Source organism: Pelodiscus sinensis, chromosome 11 (assembly GCF_049634645.1).
Source record: "Pelodiscus sinensis isolate JC-2024 chromosome 11, ASM4963464v1, whole genome shotgun sequence".
NCBI lineage: Eukaryota > Metazoa > Chordata > Testudines > Trionychidae > Pelodiscus > Pelodiscus sinensis.
In genome coordinates, this window is record NC_134721.1 from 27,285,930 (window position 1) to 27,306,245 (window position 20,316).

The following is a 20,316-nucleotide window of genomic DNA, read 5'->3' on the forward strand; positions in this document are numbered from 1 at the left end:
TACTTTAAAACTGCACCACACATAGTGAAATGTGGTTTTGAAATGTTTGTATTTTAATTAAACATCTGCAGGGATTGAATTCCTGAAAGGATTTCGAGTAGTACTTGAAGAGTTAAAATCAGAGGGAAGACAGTGTCAGCAAATGGTTTTAAAAGACCCAAAGCAGCTCAACTCTGGTTTTAAAAGAACAGTAAGTGATGTGCTTTAGGGAAAATTTCATTATTGGTTTGATCCTGTATGTGGGCTGAAAAGAGACATTTGTGTTTTCTTAATTTTTTTTTAAACTTGCTATTTACTAGCCAGCAATTTCTTTTTTTAGTCATAATCTTTTTAATTTTGGGGCAAATCTAGCCCTCACTCCCTGTCACTTGAGGTTGCCCTGTTGATGGAACCAGCAACTTCACTGCAGTGAGGAGGAGGTTAATCTGAGGAACCATGTAGCAGGTGGGCACTCCTTTACCAGTGCAGAACCCAGCTGGGCTTCCTGCAAGCAGTAGACAGTTGTCAAGAGAGGGTGAGGTCATAGGATTCCTAAAACACTTAAATTTCTGTTCATGTCCAGGAGAATTGTGGGCTGTGTTAAAATAGTATCCTTAAATGACCATGGCAGATTACTTAAGCAAATATCACTATATCATTATGTATATTTGTTTTTAGGGAATGGAATCTCAGCCTTTCCTAAATCTGAAATTTGAAACTGATTATTTTGTAAAGATTGTTCCTTTTCCTTCCATTAAAAATGAAAGTAATTACCACCCATTTTTCTTCAGAACTCGACGTAAGTATCATGCATATCATCTTCCTCCTCTTTACCCTCCCCCGTTTTATTTTTCTTTCTTTACAGCTTGACTACATTTAAATTACTGTAGTGGTGCCCCATAATTCTCATTTTAGTATAGGTTCTCCACCTCCCTAAGTAACTAAATTGATGTGAGAAGTCTCACTAGTACTGTCCTCATCAAGGGTTAGGTTGGTTTATCTGCATCTTTCAGAGGTGTAGAATTTTCACACCTCTGAGCAATATAGTTATACAGACCTAATTTCCTGTTGTAGATCTGGCCTCAGTCAGGAAAACAGAAGAGGCAGTATTTAAGGGGATAAGTTGCTGGAGAGGAACTACCTGCTGTGAGCGTAGAGCTGAGGTTCACATTGAGGCACATAAAATGAGTTTTCAGACAACAGATTGGTCTATAGTGGACAAAAGTCCAAATTATAAAACCACTTCAAAGAAATGGGCAAAAGTAGTAGTCTGTGTAGCAGAGGCCTGGAAAAGAATATCCATATATGGAGTTAATCCAGAATAGCTATTCTGAAATAGTGATAGACTATTTTCTTCCATTATTTGATCTGAGGAAGTGGGTCTGGCCCACGAAAGCTCATCATCTAATAAACCATCTTGTTAGTCTTTAAAGTGCTACATAGTCCTGTATTTTATTCTGAAATAGACATCATGGTCCATTTTTCTTATGAGGACAAGCCTTAAGTGCCTATATTTGGGCACAGGCACATAACTTTAAGTACAGGGTTTTTTAAAAAAAATCTTGGCAATCGTTTTTTTTCTTCTTCCTTGCTGAGAACATGCACATTTCAGGATTTTCTTTCCTCTAAAATGTTTTTAAAATAGTTTAAATAATTTTTCTGAAATGATTTGGTATTTCCAGTCTGCTTTTGTGATGCTGACTAATATAACATTTTAATTATAGTCCAATAAATGTGTTTGTGATAAGTTAGCTTATTTCAGCCATACTCACATATTGCTTATTTTGGAGAAACTAGGTAGGCTGTTTTTGTGTGTGTAAAGGTGGAGAGTGATTTGAGCAGTGACAAGAATGCTGAGCTTGCTAAATATGGCAAAATCTGAAATATCTGGGGAAATGCTACATAATAAAAATATGAAATTGCTCCCATTTTTCTGCCTTTTATTTCCTCTTTCTCTTTATGGATTATAGCAGTTGAATAACCTAATTTTTATCATTAATACTCCTTTTGTATGTGTGTTTGTAGCATGTGAATTGTTGCTACAGCCAGAAAACCTTGCCTGCAAACCCTGTAAGTAAAATATAGTATTTTCCATTCATTCATGTTCAAAATTTTCATGGTTCATGAAATAATAGTTTTCCAATCCATAAATATCTCTCCTCTGACAGTCTGGAAGCCCAGGAATCTGAATATTACCCAACAAGGTTTTAACATGCAAGTGTCTTTCGATCATGCACCTCACAACTTCGGCTTTAAATATTACTATCTTCACTACAAACTTAAGGATGAAGGATCCTTTAAACAAAAGACCTGCAGACAAGTAAGTTTTGCAAATCCTTTAATGATTTGTAGTAATTCTTAAACATTCTAGATGACCTTAGCGTTTCACATGTTTATAAAATATAAAGGATTTTTACATTATTTGTATTTTGGTAGTAGCTATTGGCCCAAACCAAGACTGAGGCCCCATTGTGCTAGATGCTGAATAAATACATGACAAGATGGTGTCTTTGCCCCCCAAAGGGCTACAAATTAATTAGCAGATTTAATTGTACTTGAATTTATCATTGTAATTCATATTTTCCTCTTTTATATGCTTCTGAACAGAATTTCACTTCCTTAAATATTGTCAACTCCCCAAGGTGTTCCTCCTTGTAATTAAACTATTAAACTTCCTTTCATGTGTAGAAGAGAGATGAGATGGCATTGGTGGATGAGGAAATTATAGCTTGTGGTCTCTGTGGGCCCAATACAAGTGCCATTCAGACTCTGGGTGGAGGGGTGGAATCTTGTCCAAAGCAAGAGAAATGGGAAAATTTTGGTGTTCTGGAATAATTCAATCTTTAGTAAAAATCTTCTTATGTTGTTAGAAAAATTCACAGAGCTGATGCCCTTTAGATCTCTGATGAGAAATGAAGTGCTAAAGTCAGAGTTAACCAAAAATAAAATCATAAAGGACAATGCTTTATAGGAAATGTGTATCACAGAATCATGGCAATGATGTAGGTTTATTTTGCTGAACACTGGGTAGTGTTTCATCTTTCCTACTGGTATTGTTGGTAAGTTGACATGTATCTATTATTTAGTGCATGTCTATACTAGGGAGCTTACGATGGCACAGCTGTACTGATGCAGCTGCACCACAATAAGATCTATGTCAACATAATAAAGCCACCTTCATGAGCAGTGGTAGCTACTTGTTATGTTGGCAGGAGACACTCTCCCACTGACGTAGTACTGTTTACACTGGTGCTTCTGTCAGTGTAACTTATGTCATTCAGGGTGTGGGGTTTTTTTACACCCCTGAGTGACATATATGCCAACAGACATGATATTGTAGACAAGACCTTTAAACTGGGTGAGTGGATAGCATAACTGTCTATTGATACAGTCATGTCAGTATGTTTAAAGTTAGTTTCCAATTTTATTACCCTTTTTTGTTACCGTAGGATCCAGTGTGTTCTAGGCGATATGCAGACATTTAGGGAAGTACAGTACTTGCTCATCAGAGTTTACAATATAAATCTTTAGGCCAAATTCACTGACATTCTGTTATTTGTGAAGATATTTACACAACTGTGAAGGTGCTGCGAAATGTGCCCAAATATTGCGCTGATGTGAATGTCTACATAAGGTGCAGAGCAGAAGGGAATCAGACCTTTAGCGATTAGAGATCACTTATTAAGGTAGTTGCTGTCTGCTGAGTTGTTTTCATTTTGTCAGTTAAATACTCCATGGCAGGTGGTGGTTTGTTCAGTGATGAGTGCCTGGTGCCTGATCAGCCAAGCAGGCCACCAGATCCTGAGGTTAATGAGCTTCAAGGTATAGTGTAGAATTTATTTGTTACCTGAAACTTTCATAGGCCTTTGGTGGCCCGATTCCAGTTCTGAGACATTTGAGTAGAAAGGTTTGTATTTCTTTATCAATCTTCAGTTGGGTTTTGTTTGATAGAAGGTGCCTGTGTACATGGTGGAAATGTGAATGTCCAAATCAGTAACATTGCTGTAAATGCATTTTCTGTTAGCTTTATAAGACATGTGAACTACTTTTAAAATTACTTTCTTCCTTTTCTTTACAGGAACAAAGCATGGATATCACAAGTTGTGTTCTTCAGAATGTAGCTCCAGGGGATTACATCATTGAGGTAATATTTGTGAAGAGTTAATTCAATGCAGCTAAAGAAGTAAAATAATAAATTAGTTGCAAATAAAACATGGAGAGTCTCATTCTGCTGTAATTTAAAGCCTCTGCACCCTCACTGAATTCAGTGGGGCAAATTCATTTTTAGGTCAGATCATGCTTGGGCCTTGCTTGGCTGTGCAGTAGTGGAAAAAGAGCAAAAAGCACCCCCTGTGTTGCATCTTCCTCATGCAGAAGCCAGGTACAAATCGCAATCTCTCTGCTTTCCCAAGCACTGGTCACTGCTGCATTTCTTCTGTGCACCAAACCAAAATCCTAATCAGAAATATGGAGCTCTGACCCCTCTTAATTATATAGTAAATGTTGCTTTTTTTCTTTAGTTTTAAATAATAATAATATACCATAACCTCAGAGTTATGAACTGAGCAGTCAACCATACACCTCATTTGGAACCAGAAGAATTCAATCAGGCAGCAGCAAAGACAAAAGGGGAAAAAAAGCAAATATAGCACAGTACTGTGTTAAACATAAACTATTAAAATAAAGGGAAAGTGGTATTTTTCTTCTGCATAGTAAAGTTTCAGAGCTATATGAAGTTAATGTTCAGCTGTAAACTTGAAAAATCATAACGTTTTGTTCAGAGTTATGAGCATTTCAGAGTTACAAACAACTTCCATTCCCAAAGAGTTCATAACCCTGAGATTCTACAGGAAAGAAAACTCCTAAACAAAGACTCTAGGTGGCTTGACAACATATTACCGAGACAGTGTTTAAAAACAAACAAACAATCAGACAAGGAAAAATAGCACAACTCAGCCACCTCAGGCAGGCAGCTTAAAAAAACCAGCTCCTTCTTACTCCACTACACCATCATTCCACTAACAAACCTTTAATCCTGTTGCAGCATGACTGAGAAGTCCCTAAATTGTGGCTACTTCAGACCAAAAAATGAAGTGGGTTCCTGAGTCCTGAACCTCTCGCAGGGAATGACCTGTCTTGCTGATAAGGGGCATACTGTTCAAATGTCTCTGCTGACCACAACTTGGCAGTATGTCATGGAATCAGATGTAACTGGCATCTTAGGCAGCAGGTCCCAGGGTGTTTAGGACTTTAGGGATTCTAACCAGCATTTTAAACTGTACCCTGGGACCAGTAAACAGCCAATGCAAATTCGGGAATACCTTATACAATATGCTTCTAGTGAGATCCTCTATTCAGTAAGCAAGCTGCTGTGTTTTGCACCAACTCATGGCTGGTCTACACTACGGGGTAAAGTCAACCTAAGTTATACAATTACAACTATATGAATAATGTAGCTGGCGTTGATATACGTTAGGTCGACTTACTGTTGTGTCTACACCATGCTGGGTCAACAGGAGAAATTCTCCCATCAATTTATCTTAAGTTTCTTGTTCTGTTGGAGTACTGTAGTTGATGGGAGGATGTTTGGTGGTCAATTTAGCCTGTCCTTACTAGACCTGCTAAATTCACCCCCAGTGGATTGATTACTGCAATGTGTATCCACCTATAATATAGACTTCAAATGGTTTTACAATGTAGCCACATGGAGAGCACTTTTTAATATTCTAATCTTCAGATTAAAAAGAAAAAGCATGAATAGAAGCAGAAAGATCTGTGTTCAAAACAAAAGATTGCAACCTCCTGGCCAGATTCAAATGGTAAAAAGCTGACTGAGTCACTATTGTAATATGATCATTCAATAACATAAAATAATGGAATCAGGGGCTTTGGACCCAGTGAGGTAACTTGGGTCTTTGGATCCCTGAAGTAAAAGCTGTTTTATTTGAGTTGGGGTAGAAAAGGCAAAAATGTTCATGAAAATTTTTATTTAAAATGTTTTGTGTATTTTTGCTTATTGTGAAAAAATTGGCCATCTCCAATTTTATAAAAAATACAATGCCTATTCATATGACCTTTACCTCTTGCATCTCACTCCCATTCCTCCTCCTTCCGTCTTATCACCTATTTCCTTTGTCTTGGACATTCACTAGATTGGATTGTTTCCTTTTTTAATAGACCACTTTTATTTGAGCACAGTATTCTGGTTTTACAACAATATGATTCATACTTTACTCATCCCTGATCTTATCAGAAAAATAACTGATTCTAGGTACTTCTCATTGGTCATTTGCAATTAGTGACCTCCCTTAGTTCTGCTGTTCAGGATTATTGTAGTGTTTTTCACATTGCAAAATTTATTTTTCTATACCTTTTCCAGTATTTAAAATGAGAATTTTCTTTTTTAAAGCTGGTAGATGACACCAACACAACAAGGAAAACAATGCAATATGCACTAAAGCCAGGTAAAAATTTTCTTTTTAAAGTCAATATGTACTCATTTCCAGTGATAATTTGTGTAAAAGATAATTTGCCAGAATAATGGTGATAGTCAGGTCTAATGGGGTTTGACCATGTTTCTAAATGTAGACTCACTATGAACTGTTTGACAAAAAATAATATTGCTTTTGTATATCTGTGGTTTTTACTTCCATTTTTGCTTGTAAATAATTGCAAAGACAAATTTAGCAAGATAAAGTAAAGGAAGTGTAAATATGATTTTGACTGTTAGTGGTTTTACATCAACATATTTTACAACTAGGAATCCTTACTGGAAAATAATTTTTGCTGTATACACTAATGTGAAAAATCAGGTTAAAAACTGATAAGACTGTATCTTAGTCAAATGCACATAGTAGCTGGCAAGCAGAGTGTGGAAATAGTGACATGCAAACATGTAAGCAGCCTAAATGTAGCACTTATGTAGTTACACACAAAATAAAGTTATACATTAGTTACCGTACATACAAGTTTTGGAAAGATCCCATGAGGAGATGAAGACTGTGGGTGACAACTTGCTCCTCAAGCAAAATGGAACTTTCAATCATAAGATTAGACTTATCTATGCAGGAGACAGAGCTTTCTTTGTGGCTTAATTTAAGACCACAGACCAAATTTCCTCAGACATCAACGGCCATAGAAACTTCACTAACTTCATTGCAATTCAAGTCTCATTTCTTCAATCTGCCATCTCTTAACATAAACACATAGCAGCATGTGCATTTAAAAAATAAATAGAGGCAAAATAAAATAGTTCTTTCCCTGGGGAAAGAATGAGACAGAACAAACCGCATGTAATAGATGTTAATCACCTCATTTAATGCATTATTGGAAAGTGCTCAGATTTTAGCTGTATATTTGTATATTTGAAAATTATTTGATGACAATGTGCTGCAGTGGTTATCAGTACCAAGTTTGAAGATGAGGTTAGATAATGGCACCATAACTTGCATTCTAATTCTGCTTTATTTTTCGAAGTACATTCCCCGTGGGCTGGACCAATAAGGGCCATTGCCATTACTGTTCCTTTAGTTGTCATCTCCGCATTTGCAACGCTTTTCACAGTGATGTGCCGTAAAAAACAACAAGGTATGATGGGATTTTTGGTATGTTGTTTCATTTGAAGGAGAATTTGCTTATTGCAACAAATCTGAAGGGGAAAATAGGTTTATTTAAAATAGATTTCGTTATCATAAGAGCTTTTTTTTTTAAACCCTCTACTCCCAACCTTTGCATCTACTCGAACTTATAGCAAACTTGTAAAACTTGGTGTTGATTTGCTCCCCTGAATAAATATTGTGTCTTGCATTATGACTTCATTGCAAAATCCAGCAGAAGGATAAGATAGGTTGTGTGAGAAGAAAACATATTTGGTTTGTTTTTATTTGATTTGAATGTCTATTAGTGAAAAAGTAGAGACGATATGGTAAGATTGTGAAGAGATCCAGAAGATGATATATTTTAGACTATTTTCTCTTTCAATACAGAATTATTTAAGTGATGAATTATGGTGTAAGGAAAGTAATACCCTGAAGTATGCATGGAGACAGGTGTTATTCCCAGCCTCGTATGGAACAGAATCTAGTTTTAAGTTACTTCCCCTTCCTGGTTGGCTAAATTCAGAATTCAGAGAACAACAAGAAAACCTCTTAAATCTCAGCCTCATCTTTCTCCTTACATGTGGCTATTCATAAGTTTTTCCAGCAAATACCTCCTAAGTTAGATACCAGCAACTTATGCTCACTTCTACCTTTTCTGTATCAGATGTAGAGCTTGCAAGCAAATACGCACCACGCCAATTTATAAGGAATCAGTCAATCCTATGATTTCATGGAGTGATTAGGTTTCCCCATAAAAAATATGGGGTTTCAACCCCCAATCCTCACAGATCTGTGATATCGCTCAAAATCTTGGGGATGAGGGATACTGCAGATGGCAGTGGCTGAGTCCGTTTCCCTTCTGGGTCTTTCTGGCATGTTTGCACGGCTCCAGCAAAAACCGAGATGAACACCACAGAGAGATATTGCACGTGTTTCTGAAGGGTATCAGGCCCTCTGGAGGTTTGTTCTCTTCACCTGCCAGTATCACTGTTTAAAAGAAGCCCATTGTATTGCTAAGCAGGAAACGCTCACGGGGAAGCATGTTTGAGGTTCCTAAACAAAGAAGTAAGGCACTTATGTCAGTACTGTGGTCTTTGCATAGTCTGTAATTATCCATGCAAAACATCTTTCACCGCAGAAGCTGAAAAATAGAAGTAGAAGAAGGGATGTAACTTTTATTATTCAGGAAAGGAAGGGAAAGATGAATGTCGTGGGATGAAGAGCCTTTTACTATAGGGTGCAATAATAAATCTATCTAGAATAAAGAATTTTTTTTTATCTTGGATAGTATGAAGATTTTCGTGTTTTTTCCTTTCCAATTTAGAAAATATATATTCCCATTTAGATGAGGAAAGCTCAGAATCTTCCACATATGCTGCAGCGCTCCATGTGGAAAGGCTCCGTCCCCGACCAAAAGTGTTCATCTGCTATTCCAGTAAAGATTGCCAGAAACACATAAGTGTCGTTCAGTGCTTCGCTTATTTTCTTCAGGACTTCTGTGGCTGTGAGGTAAGATAATCACTTCTTCTTTTAATGTTTAAAATTGCCTTATTGGAAAACATTACTCCCAAAACTCATGGTAGCCTAGCCCTTGAAAATATTTCACCTAAACAGATTCTCAAATATCTTTTTGCTAAACAGAGTAACTTTCACTAGCGTCAGGCAAAATTAATATAGGGATCTTCTACTATGTACATTTTCTCCGCTTAAAGAAAAAGGCAAACCAAATAATACATCAGCCACAGTATTATAGAAAATTTGTGTCAACCCTAGTGATGTCATTCAGCTGTCCATAGCTCTTTATATATTAATTTCCAAAAGCACATGCACATATTATGCTTGTCTGGTTATCAGAGTTTAGATCTTCTGTAGATTGCACAGCCATGCTATTATGTGTCTAATCTAGTTTAGTATTTCTAAGGCACCTCTTATGATGGTATTGAAGCAGTGATCTCATACATGCACATTTGAATCAATCAGAAATCTTGTCCAGAAGAAGGATTTATGCAATACACACATGGTACACAGTAAAACCTTGCTAATTTGAATGAACTCTGAAAATTCTATATCCTCCTCAATGACTTTTTTTGTATTTTTTCTTTCTTTTGATTCTATATGAAAACATCAAACAGCATTTTTAATAAATTAAAAAACAGCAAATAGTCTGGTAGTACTTTATAGACTAACAAAACATGTAGATGGTATCATGAGCTTTTGTGGGCACAGCCCAATTCTTCAGATGACCGGAGTATTGAGTTTGGGATGTCCAGACCCAAAATAAATAGGGGAGAAAGGAGAAGGAGAGAGGGGAAAAAAATGGAAGGGGGTGGGAAACAAGAAGCAGATATGTAAATATCAAAGGGAAAACCAAAAAGGCAAAACTGGTACTCTATAAGCACCTAAAAATTGGATAGTTAAAAGAAGCAGATAAGAATCATAGGATAGCAATTAGAGAGGAAAAGTACTAGCACAAAAAATCTACACAGATAAAGAGCTGTTGGCACCTTCATTATTTGTTTGGTTGATCATGTTCCAGCATTTTTAATGTCATATAAGAATATGGTCCAGGCCTATATCTTATTTTTTAACTCTTTCTTTGATTCAAAATGATATCAGAAAAATATCAAAATAACAATATGATTGACTAGGTTCAAGTTTTCTGGCTATTTTCTGAATTTGAAAATGTAACCAAAAGTTCATTTTTGAAAAGGCAAAACAGTTATTTGTTAACAGAAACTATGTGGGATTTCTTTTGTTAAACTGTAGTCCAATCAAAGTCTAGTTAGTATTATGTATGAATTCAAATACTAGTATTCAGTCACATAGCAAGTGTGTCCCCTAGTGGCAAAACACATTATTTAAAATCATTGCTTGTTTTGATATTGTGCTTCTGTTGTTTTGTTATATTAATAATTACTCATACTTAAAATAGGATAAGATGTCTTATGTTCAGTTTGTCTGAATTACTTTTTTCAGTTATGACTAATATAGCATCAACACAGCTACATAGAATAGGAGTTAAAGACAAATGCTTTTTCCGTAACACTTCTGGGATAATTAAATATTTTGTAAACAAAGCAAAAATAAAGGCTAACTAGACCTAGATAAAGATAAAATATGTACCAGTAGGATTTAATGTGAAAAATAAAGTTCAAAAGATGGCAATGAAGGTATGTGTATCTATGGGCTATAGCAGTGTTTCTTAAACTTTTTAAGACTGAGGAACAGCAAACTATGGGGAGCACCAAGGATTCTTTTTTTCAAGCAAAAACAAAACAAAAAATAGCCCCCAAGGAAAATGTGTGGAGCAAAATAAAAAAACAACAACCATTGGACCAGGAGGGACGGTAGAGGAGGGTCTCGGGGCAGAGTGTCTGGCCTAGCCAGGAGGGAAGGTAGAAAAGGGGACTTGGGGTTTTGGCAGGGTGAGGGGAGTGACGGGGTTTGGGTGCGGGGTGTGGGCATGAGGGGGGACGCTTACCGGACCGTGGCACCCTGATGCAGCAGGGAAAGCCTCCAGGGAGCATGCTCTTGTTCCTGGGGGGGGAGGAGGGGTTGGAAAGCTCATTTCTCCCCCCCGCCCATGCAGCGGGGAACCCAGCGCAGCTGCAGCACTCGACCAGGCTTCCCGCTTGGGGGGTGGGGGGGGGGGAGTAGAAACTCCGACCTTCCCCACCAGATTAAACTCTGCCACTTCCCCAGCAGGCTGGGGAGGGGCGTAGGGGAGAGAGAGCAGCAGAACATGGAGGGCAGCAGAGCCCGAGCATGCCCCAAGGCAGGGAGGGAGCAGAGCCCGAGCGCACCCCAAGTGGGTGGGGGGAGGGGGGGAGAACAGAGCCTGAGCCGGGTTCCCCACAGGCGGCAGTTTTAAAACGCGAAGTCTGGGAGTGGCTCCTCAGCTCCAGCCACCACTCTCCCTCCCAGTGGCCACTGTAAAAGCTGCCGCCTGCACACGTGGAGGAGGAAGAGGCGGCTGCGCAGCAGCGGAGGCCCCGTGGGACAGGGGCCATCCTGTGGGCTGGGGGGAAGGAGGGCAGTAACAGTGGGAGCTGTCTACGGGCTCTGCAGGAGGCGGGGGAGCAGAATTTTTTCTGTTCTCTCTGTGGCACACATCTGACTGCCTCTGTGCTGCGGAACACAGTTTAAGAAACACTGGCCTATAGCGTTGGATTATTATCTTATAAAAGGAAAGGGGCAAAGACATATATTACTGTTTAAAATACCTAATTATGCTAAAGTTAAAAAGAAACCTATTCATAATTACATGTAGTAGAAGCACAATTCCTGGACTCTTTGACAACTGCCCCTACATTTATCAAGTCAACATATATCCACGCTGTAAAGTGACACTGGATCCACCTCATCTCTCCAAAATTTATATCTATATTAATGTTTGGTTTTAGATCTGCATATTCTTACTACTGTAGTAAAATCATATGGGGAGGTAACAGAATATATAAATTACAGCAGATTCAATATGTTAATCACACAAGTGTACAATAAAGAACTGCATGTAGCGCATAGAGTGGAATTTTTAGAATGGGTTCATTTTCCTCTTTGACCAGGATGATGAATGGTCAATCACTTTGGATCATTCTTCAAAAATTTTCCAGAATTGTTTCTTCTTCACTAGTACTGACACCGCACTGTTTTTATTGCCTGCTTTGAAAGTATCTATCCAGTTGTTCGGCTTTATACAGGCAGTCCCCGAGTTACGCAGATCCGACTTATGTCGGATCCGCAGTTACGAACGGGGCCCGTCTCCTTGGTCTCCAGCATACCAGGGAGAGGAAGCAAAGTGGCGGAGCACGCGGACAGCCCAGACGCGTCTGGGCTGTCCGCTGCCCGCGTGCTCCTTGGCTTTGCTCTGCTTTGCTCCCTGTCTCCCTGGTCTGCAGACCAGGGGGACGGGGAGCAAAGCGGCGGAACACGCGGGCAGCGGACAGCCCAGATGCGTCTGGCTTGTCCGCTGCCCGCGTGCTCCATGGCTTTGCTCTGCTTTGCTCCCCGTCCTCCTGGTCTGCAGACCAGGGAGACAGGGAGCAAAGCAGAGCAAAGCCGTGGAGCCCGAGGGCAGCAGGACAGCCACGGCGCATCTGGGCTGTCCCGCTGCTCCCGTGCTCTGCGGCTTTGCTCCGGACGCCTGTGGTACAGCAGCTGGGGCGCTGCCGGTTGGTCCCGTAGCACCGCTCTGGGCGCTACTGGACCAACCCGGCAGCGCCCCAGCTGCTCTGCCCCAGGCGTCCTGATTCAGCCACTGCTGGTCAGTTTCAGCAGCGGCTGAATCAGGACGCCTGGGGCAGAGCAGCTTGGGTGCTGCTGGGTTGGTCCAGTAGCGCCGAGGAGCGGCAGCGCTACTGGACCAACCCAGCAGCACCCCAGCTGCTCTGCTCCAGGCGTCCCCAAGTCAGCCGCTTCTGAAACTGACCAGTGGCTGACTACAGGAAGCCCCTGCCCCGGGCTTCCTGGAATCAGCCGCTGATCAGTTTCAGCAGCAGCTGACTTGGGGATGCCTGGGGTTCTTAAGTTGAATCTGTATGTAAGTCAGAACTGGCGTCCAGATTCAGCCGCTGTTGAAACTGATCAGTTTCAGCAGCGGCTGAATCTGGACACCAGTTCCGACTTACATACAGATTCAACTTAAGAACAAACCTACAGTCCCTATCTTGTACGTAACCCGGGGACTGCCTGTACAGTTGTTCTTAGATTTGGTGCTAATGTGCTGTGGGGAAGAGGGAGTGCTCTCCAGCGGCTGCACAGGGAAGTTTCTAAATCCAGCATTGTGTATCAACCAAGATGCTCTCTTCTTTTCTAGGTTGCATTGGATTTATGGGAAGACTTAAAAAATTGTAAGGAAGGGCAGAAAGAATGGCTTATTCAAAAAATCAGTGAGTCCCAATTTATCATCATTGTGTGTTCCAAAGGAATGAAATACTTTGTGGAAAAAAAGAACTGGAAGCACAAGGGATCAACCAGAGATGCTGAGAAAGGAGAACTCTTTCTGTTTGCCATATCTATCATTGCAGAGAAGCTGCGTCAGGCAAAGCAGAATTCAAATGACCTCTGCAAATTCATTGCAGTCTACTTTGACTACTCCTGTGAAGGTGACATTCCTGGCATTGTGGATCTAAGTACAAAGTACAAGCTCATGGATAACCTTCCTCAGCTTTACTCTCATTTACACTCCAGAGATCTGAGCCTTCAGGATTCCGAGTTGTACCCTGTAAATATTAGCAAAAGAAACTACTTCAGGAGCAAATCTGGACGGTCCCTTTATGTTGCCATTTGCAATATGCACCAGTTCATTGATCAGGAGCCTGACTGGTTTGAGAAACAACTAATTCCTTTTCCTCAACCTTCTTTACATTACCAAAAGCCTATGATGGAAAAATTTGACTCAGGCTTGGTTTTAAATGACTTAGTGAGTAAACAGGTGACTGATGGGGACTTCTACTTGAAAACAGATATAACTATTATCCCTGCTGTAAGTTCAGACTCTCACTGTATAATTCAGCACTTTAACCTTGGAGAAGATGCAGAGACTCGGGACATTCAAGATGGTAGCTGTGTTCTTCAGCCATTGTTGCATGTTGTAAAAGCAGCCAATCTTCCAGATATGCCCCGGGATTCTGGAATCTATGATTCTTCTGTTCCTTCATCTGAATTATCTTTACCTTTAATGGAAGGACTTTTGACAGACCAAACTGAAACCTCTTCCATTACGGAGAGTGTCTCTTCATCTTCAGGTTTAGGTAAGATGCAGTAATTTTTCTAAATCAACAATGGGTAACCTAGTGAGTGGGTCTCAGGAGTGGTCCTCTTTCATCTGAGTGGGCTGCAAGATTATCATAACCAAGACAGTCTCCAGGCATAAGGTAGTTTTGCTAACTGCGCTTGTGCACCTAGAATTTGTGGGATGTGCCAATTGAACGTTAACAGGGCTTTGATTAGATGCAGAGGGAGCATCTGGCTCTCTGTCAATGTTGTGTGCAATCAACATGAACCTCACTTCACATGCTCTTGTTTTACACATGTGTCAGTTGAGTAATATCAGTAAGAGGAAAACTACATGACTAGAAACCAGCGGAATTTGGCAAAATGTCTCACGGGCCACAGGTTGTTCACTGGTGTTCTAAATTGTATTAATACAAAATATTCACACATTTCTATCCTACTTCTAGCAACATAGAATTAAACATTGAGTGTATAAAATACCATGAAATAAGGGACTATATAAGGAACTGGAGAGAAAGCTAGTTAACATACAAAGCTGGTCAAAAAGGCAAATGTTTTAATTTGGTGACTTAAAACTTTCATGAACATTTTTTAATGTTGACCATTCTCTAAACAAGTGGTCTCCATCCTTTTTAAGCATGAGATCACTTGTTGAATTTAAGTGCAATTCAAGATCTACCTCAAACCCAAATATACTTGCCCCGCCTCCTCCTTGCCCCTTCTCCGAGGTCCCACCCCTGCTCACTCCATAATCCCTCCCTCCCCCATCCTCCCTCACTTTCACCAGGCTGGGGCAAAGGGTTGGGGTGCAGACTGGTCTTGGATTAAGGGATTTGGACTGGGAGAGGGGTTCTGAGCTGATCTTGGGGCAAGCAGTTGGGGTACTGGAGGGGGTTCTAGGTGCAGGCTCTGGGAGGGCATTTGGATGCAGGGGTGCTCAGGGCTAGGGCAGGGGTCTTGGGGTGTAGGAGGGGGTTCATGGGATAGGGTTTTGGGTTGTGGGCTCCAGCTGGGCAATGATTATCTGCACGCTCACCACTGTCCTGGTCCTGCATCACTCCCAAAAGCAGCCAGAAAACTCTGTGGAGGTAGGATACAGAGTGGGAGAGGGACACCTTGACATGAGCACCCCTCTTCTCCCTCCTCTAACCTGCACAGAAAGGAGGAGGCTCCTGAGAGGATAACTGTAAGGCAAAGAGCAGGAGATGTGCAGATGAAGAGCAGGCACTTGATAGCCACTTGGCCAAACTAGTCAGGATCACCTGTCAGAGGCTCCAAGATCTACCAGTAGATCAACTGGTTGGTGACCACTGCTCTAAACTTATTTAAAAAAATGTAAAAAAGCATGAAACTTATTTAAATTTTGCAATTTGCATGTAACTCTAATAGAATATAAAATAGTGTCTTCCCCCAGCTGATACAGATTCATTACTGTACTGCAGTTAACTAAAAGCTCAGGCACACCTAAGGGTATGTCTACGCTACCCCGCTAGTTCGAACTAGCAGGGGTAATGTAGTCATCCACAATTGCAAATGAAGCCCGGGATTTGAATTTCCCGGGCTTCATTTGCATAAAGCCGGCCGGCGCCATTTTTAAATGCCGGCAGTTCGAACCCCGTGCCGCGCGGCTATACGCGGCATGGAGTAGCTAGTTCGGATTAGGCTTCCTAATCCGAACTAGCTGTACTCCTCATTCCACAAGGAGTCAAGCCCTGTTAATTTGCATGAATTACATTATCCTCCTTTAGTTCCTTCTTAATTGAGACCCATATCAGCCCCTCCATTATCTTTCTCGGAATCAATGTCAGTTGTTACCTAAGTGACCCTGTTCACCCTTGGCACAACTTTAAAATTGGCACATTAGATTTCTTCTAGTCTACTAAAACTTCCCAAGTATTCCAAAACTTCCTGAAAATAAACAATAATGATCCAGTGAGCTTCTCTTCCAGCTCTTTTAAAACTCTTGGATGCAAGTTATATGGACCTGTTGATTTTAAAACATCCAGCATTGGTAACTTCTGTTTTATCATCCTTTGGAGATACTAGCAAAATAGAAGGAATGTTATCATCATCATATGAGGAGACTACATAATCAGTATGAGTTTTCTGTTCTCAATACACAGATTTTAAGTCAAGGCTAGTGGTAAATCTTCATGCAGTTATTAAATGTTTGTGCATTTTTCAGGACAAACTTTACCTTTCTCCTTTAAAGTAGGGATGTAAAATCCTGGTTAATCTGTTAATTAGTTAAACATTAGGTCAGCTGGGGACTCTGAGTCTGCAGCTGACCCCGGGCGCCATGTGGTGCTGCTACTTTGAAATGCTGCAGGGAGCCCAGAGTTGGGCTCCATGCAGCATTTCAAAGCAGCAGGACCTCATGGAGCCCAGGGTCAGTGAGGGAGTCCCCAGCTAACCCCGGGCTCCAAGCAGCGCTGGCACTTTGCAATTTCATGTGAAGCCCACATGGTGCTTCAAAGCAGCAGCGCTGCATGAATCCCAGGGTCTGGCCATGGGTTTCACGAGGCACTGCTGCTTTGTAGCATCCCCTCCTCTTTCTCTCCTTTCCCAGCTGCCTCTTTCTGATAGAGACAGCAAGGGCGGGGGAGGGGGGGCAGAGGGGGTAAGCATCTAATCAACTAGCATGTCAACTATCTGATAAGCATTTGCTTATTGGATAGTCAACTAATCGTTCATGTCCCTAATTCAAACTCCTGTAGATCTCTTAGGCTACGTCTAGACTGCAAGCCTCTTTCGAAAGAGGCTTTTTCGAAAGATACTTTCGAAAAAGCCTCTTTCGAAAAAGAGCGTCTAGACTGCAAGCAGTACTTTCAAAAAAGCAAGCTGCTTGTTCGAAAGAAAGCACCCAGGCAGTCTGGATGCTCTCTTTCGAAAAAGCCCTGTTTGCATTCAAGAACGCCTTTTTTTGAAAGATCACTTTCGAAAAAAGGCGTTCTTCCTCGTGAAATGAGGTTTTCCGCCGTCGAAAGAAAAGCCGCGTTCTTTCGATTTAATTTCAAAAGAACGCGGCTGTAGTCTAGACGCAGGTGAAGTTTTTTTCGAAAAAAAGGCTACTTTTTTCGAAAAAACCCTTGAGTCTGGACACAGCCTTAGCTCCTTCATTGGGCATGACATAATATTAGCCCATTCATCAGTGAGAACTTCTCTGAGTAGACCACAATGAGGAAAAGTTTACCTTAGCTTTTTATTTGTGATTACAGTGATAAGACTTGAAGAAAATTAATTGCAATATTAACTGGTTGTGTTCTTTCCACCATACAGATGACCACGGTTCCCTCTAAGCTGCATGGCAGCACAGCCCTGCAGCTGCTTAATCAGACCCCGCCCAGTCAGGCAGCTCCATGCAGGAAGCCCTGAGCCCTAGTGGGCTAGGGTGACTAAGCAACTGCAGGGCTGTGCTGCCACATAGCTTAGAGGGAACTTTGCAGATGACCGTTGTACAAATAAAAATTATCACTAATGAAAAAATAAAATGCTTTCTTTTCTTTCCCAGGAGAAGAAGAACTCCCTGTGCTCACTGCTACAAAATCCCTAGTCCCTGGAATATGTAAAGCAGAACTTCATTGCCACATCCATACCAATGAACTGGAGGCAATTGCACCTTTATAATAAGTTACAAGATTATTAAGCATTGCCACTTTATCAATATGTTCCGTTTGTTGTTACCCACCACATCACCCCAACTGCTAAACCCACTTGAAGGAACAAATGCTTCTTTGAAGGATATCTGCTAGTGCTAAGGGACTTTGTGGCCAGTAGCTGTTTACCTGTAATTCTTTTTATAGACTCATTTTTTTTGAAAATGTAGCATTGAAAGAGATGAAGATACACTTTTAAATTACCAGTTTAAATTGCATGATGAAATTATATTCTTTACAGATACCACAATCAAAATAACTTCTAATATTTTTATTAGAAATATTTGTTACTGAACATACAATAATTAATCACATTTGGCTTGGTTTGTCGACCATCTTAATGGCACATTGTGTTTTCTAGCAGAAATTCTGGTTTTAAATGGTGAAATATTTAATGGTATGAGTGTGTTAGTAAATAATCAGTAGGGTTTTTGTGTCAGGAGTCATGATCTTAAAATGCCAAAGGCCAGACCTAGTAAAAGTATGAAAATGACCTGCAAATATAGAAATAATTACAGATGATTTTTATAGATTGTGCCTTGTGTTGTACTAAAAGCAGAATTCTTACTATTGTCCTTGTCTTTGGAAATTTAAAAATACTTGGGTCAAAGGAGGTAGAATAATTTAAGAGAAAATCCGGCTTCACGATTTGCAGGTGTGGAGAACTGTCAGGTTTGTGCAGTTCCATTGCAGAAGGGAGCAAAGACTGCCTGGACACCAGGCAAGAAGTTTGCAGCTGCTATGCACAGCAAAGCTAAGCTCTAGAGGCAGGTGACTGGACAGGTCACAGGCTATTACTTTGTGCAGAACTAAAGATTTGGGTGAATTCCTAGCTTCATTTAAATCAATGGCAAAATTATTACTGTCCTCAGTGAGGCCAGGGCTTCACCCTTGACCTTTAGCAATCATTTTCAGAGATGAATTGATGAATATGTTGCAAACTAACATTAGTATTTTCTTATTTTGCTACACAGTCCAGCTAATCTTAACCAGGTCTTGAAGTTATAGATAGTCTGGGGAGATACCACAATCAGATTAATTTTAGTCAAATATGTTTTTTTCCCAACAAGTAGTGGATAGAAGCCTAATTTGGGGCGGTGGAGGGCGGGGAGAATTGAAGACATAAGCTTTGTGTACAGACTGTAGAAAATAGCAAATCTCCATGGATTTTTATTTTTAATTAAATGGAAGCATAAAACTGAAAGAAATACTGTTTAATTTACTTTACAGTGATTATTTTACAAAGCTAGCCACTCTGATTTTTAAATTCAGAAAAATTGCATACATATGGGAAATGAAGATGGGGAATTACTACTGAGTTTGCAAGAATTCTGTTTTTCCCCTGAAGAGGTCATGAGCAAAAGATCTTGTAAAAATATTTTTAAAACCAAATATGTTGATATACATTCCAGAGATTAGTTTTCTACTATTTTCATGTGTTAGTAAAATCCAGACAGAATGTAAATGGTGAAAGAATCCCTTTTGTTACTACTAGACTCTACACATTGGTTGAAATGTGATAATTTTATGTGTTTATAAAATATAAATTTTTTCTGAAGGTGAAAAAGTGATAAGCTTAAGGATGCAAGATGTAGCTATATGTTCAACATTTACATCGATAGGTTTAGTTTCCATATTTTGTACATGTATATGAACTGTTGACAATAGACACCTCCTGATATCTGATTTTTATGATAGCATAATTTAGAAGTTAAAACCTCAAAATAAAAAGTCATAAGACATGGTCCTGTTACATTTTTTTTAAATATTTAAGTATGTTTTTTCATAGCAGTTCACTATGCTGCTATTATCAGATTAATATTATTGAATCTGAAGATTTCTGCCTAATTATTTTTATTCTTCTTCATATGTCACATTTAAGAGAGAAACTGAGAGACTTTTAATATAATCAAACAACTGTAAAAAACTATGGTTCGCTACAAGTTCTGTATAGGAAGATGGATTCTATCAATTTTTTAAGACTCTTTGTGTCTAATAATTGTAATTATTCTCTCTGTGCATTACCAGAAGGTCCCCCAGTAATACATGATTCTGTATGTCAAGTAAAATCTAATCACATCATCCAGAAAATGTGGGATAGTTTTGATTGAATTAGTTAGATTAAGAAGAAGTGAAAATGGTATAAGTTTTATATAGCCACTTTTTCATCCTAGTGAGTTCCAAACACTTGTCTAATGTATTCTGCACACTAAATGCTAAGAATAAAGACTTTTCAGGGTTTCAGATTGACCCTGTGTACTCTAAAAAAATTATGCATGAATATATAAGGGATGTTTTAAGTATTACTTGTTTAATTAGAGAAATAAATTGCTTGTAACTGTACTGGT

General features: G+C 39.8%; 1 protein-coding gene and 1 non-coding gene across 4 annotated transcripts in view; one reads left to right on the forward strand and one right to left on the reverse strand.

Moving 5' to 3' along the window:
• Window positions 1-19,712, forward strand: part of IL17RD (interleukin 17 receptor D) — an 80,179-nt gene extending 60,467 nt beyond the window's left edge. For all 3 annotated transcript variants that reach the window (XM_075938871.1, XM_075938873.1, XM_075938872.1), the window contains 10 exons: window positions 72-190; window positions 658-778; window positions 2,005-2,049; window positions 2,148-2,299; window positions 4,058-4,123; window positions 6,389-6,443; window positions 7,456-7,566; window positions 8,902-9,086; window positions 13,393-14,329; window positions 17,824-19,712. In XM_075938871.1, coding sequence (XP_075794986.1) covers window positions 72-190; window positions 658-778; window positions 2,005-2,049; window positions 2,148-2,299; window positions 4,058-4,123; window positions 6,389-6,443; window positions 7,456-7,566; window positions 8,902-9,086; window positions 13,393-14,329; window positions 17,824-17,939 — 1,907 coding nt within the window. In that variant the 3' untranslated portion in view covers window positions 17,940-19,712. The remainder of the gene's footprint in view (window positions 1-71; window positions 191-657; window positions 779-2,004; window positions 2,050-2,147; window positions 2,300-4,057; window positions 4,124-6,388; window positions 6,444-7,455; window positions 7,567-8,901; window positions 9,087-13,392; window positions 14,330-17,823) is intronic.
• Window positions 7,134-7,222, reverse strand: LOC112547079 (small nucleolar RNA SNORA17). The gene has a single exon (XR_003090830.1). It is a non-coding gene; the product is annotated as a small nucleolar RNA SNORA17 (small nucleolar RNA).
• Window positions 19,713-20,316: the final 604 nt, after the last annotated feature.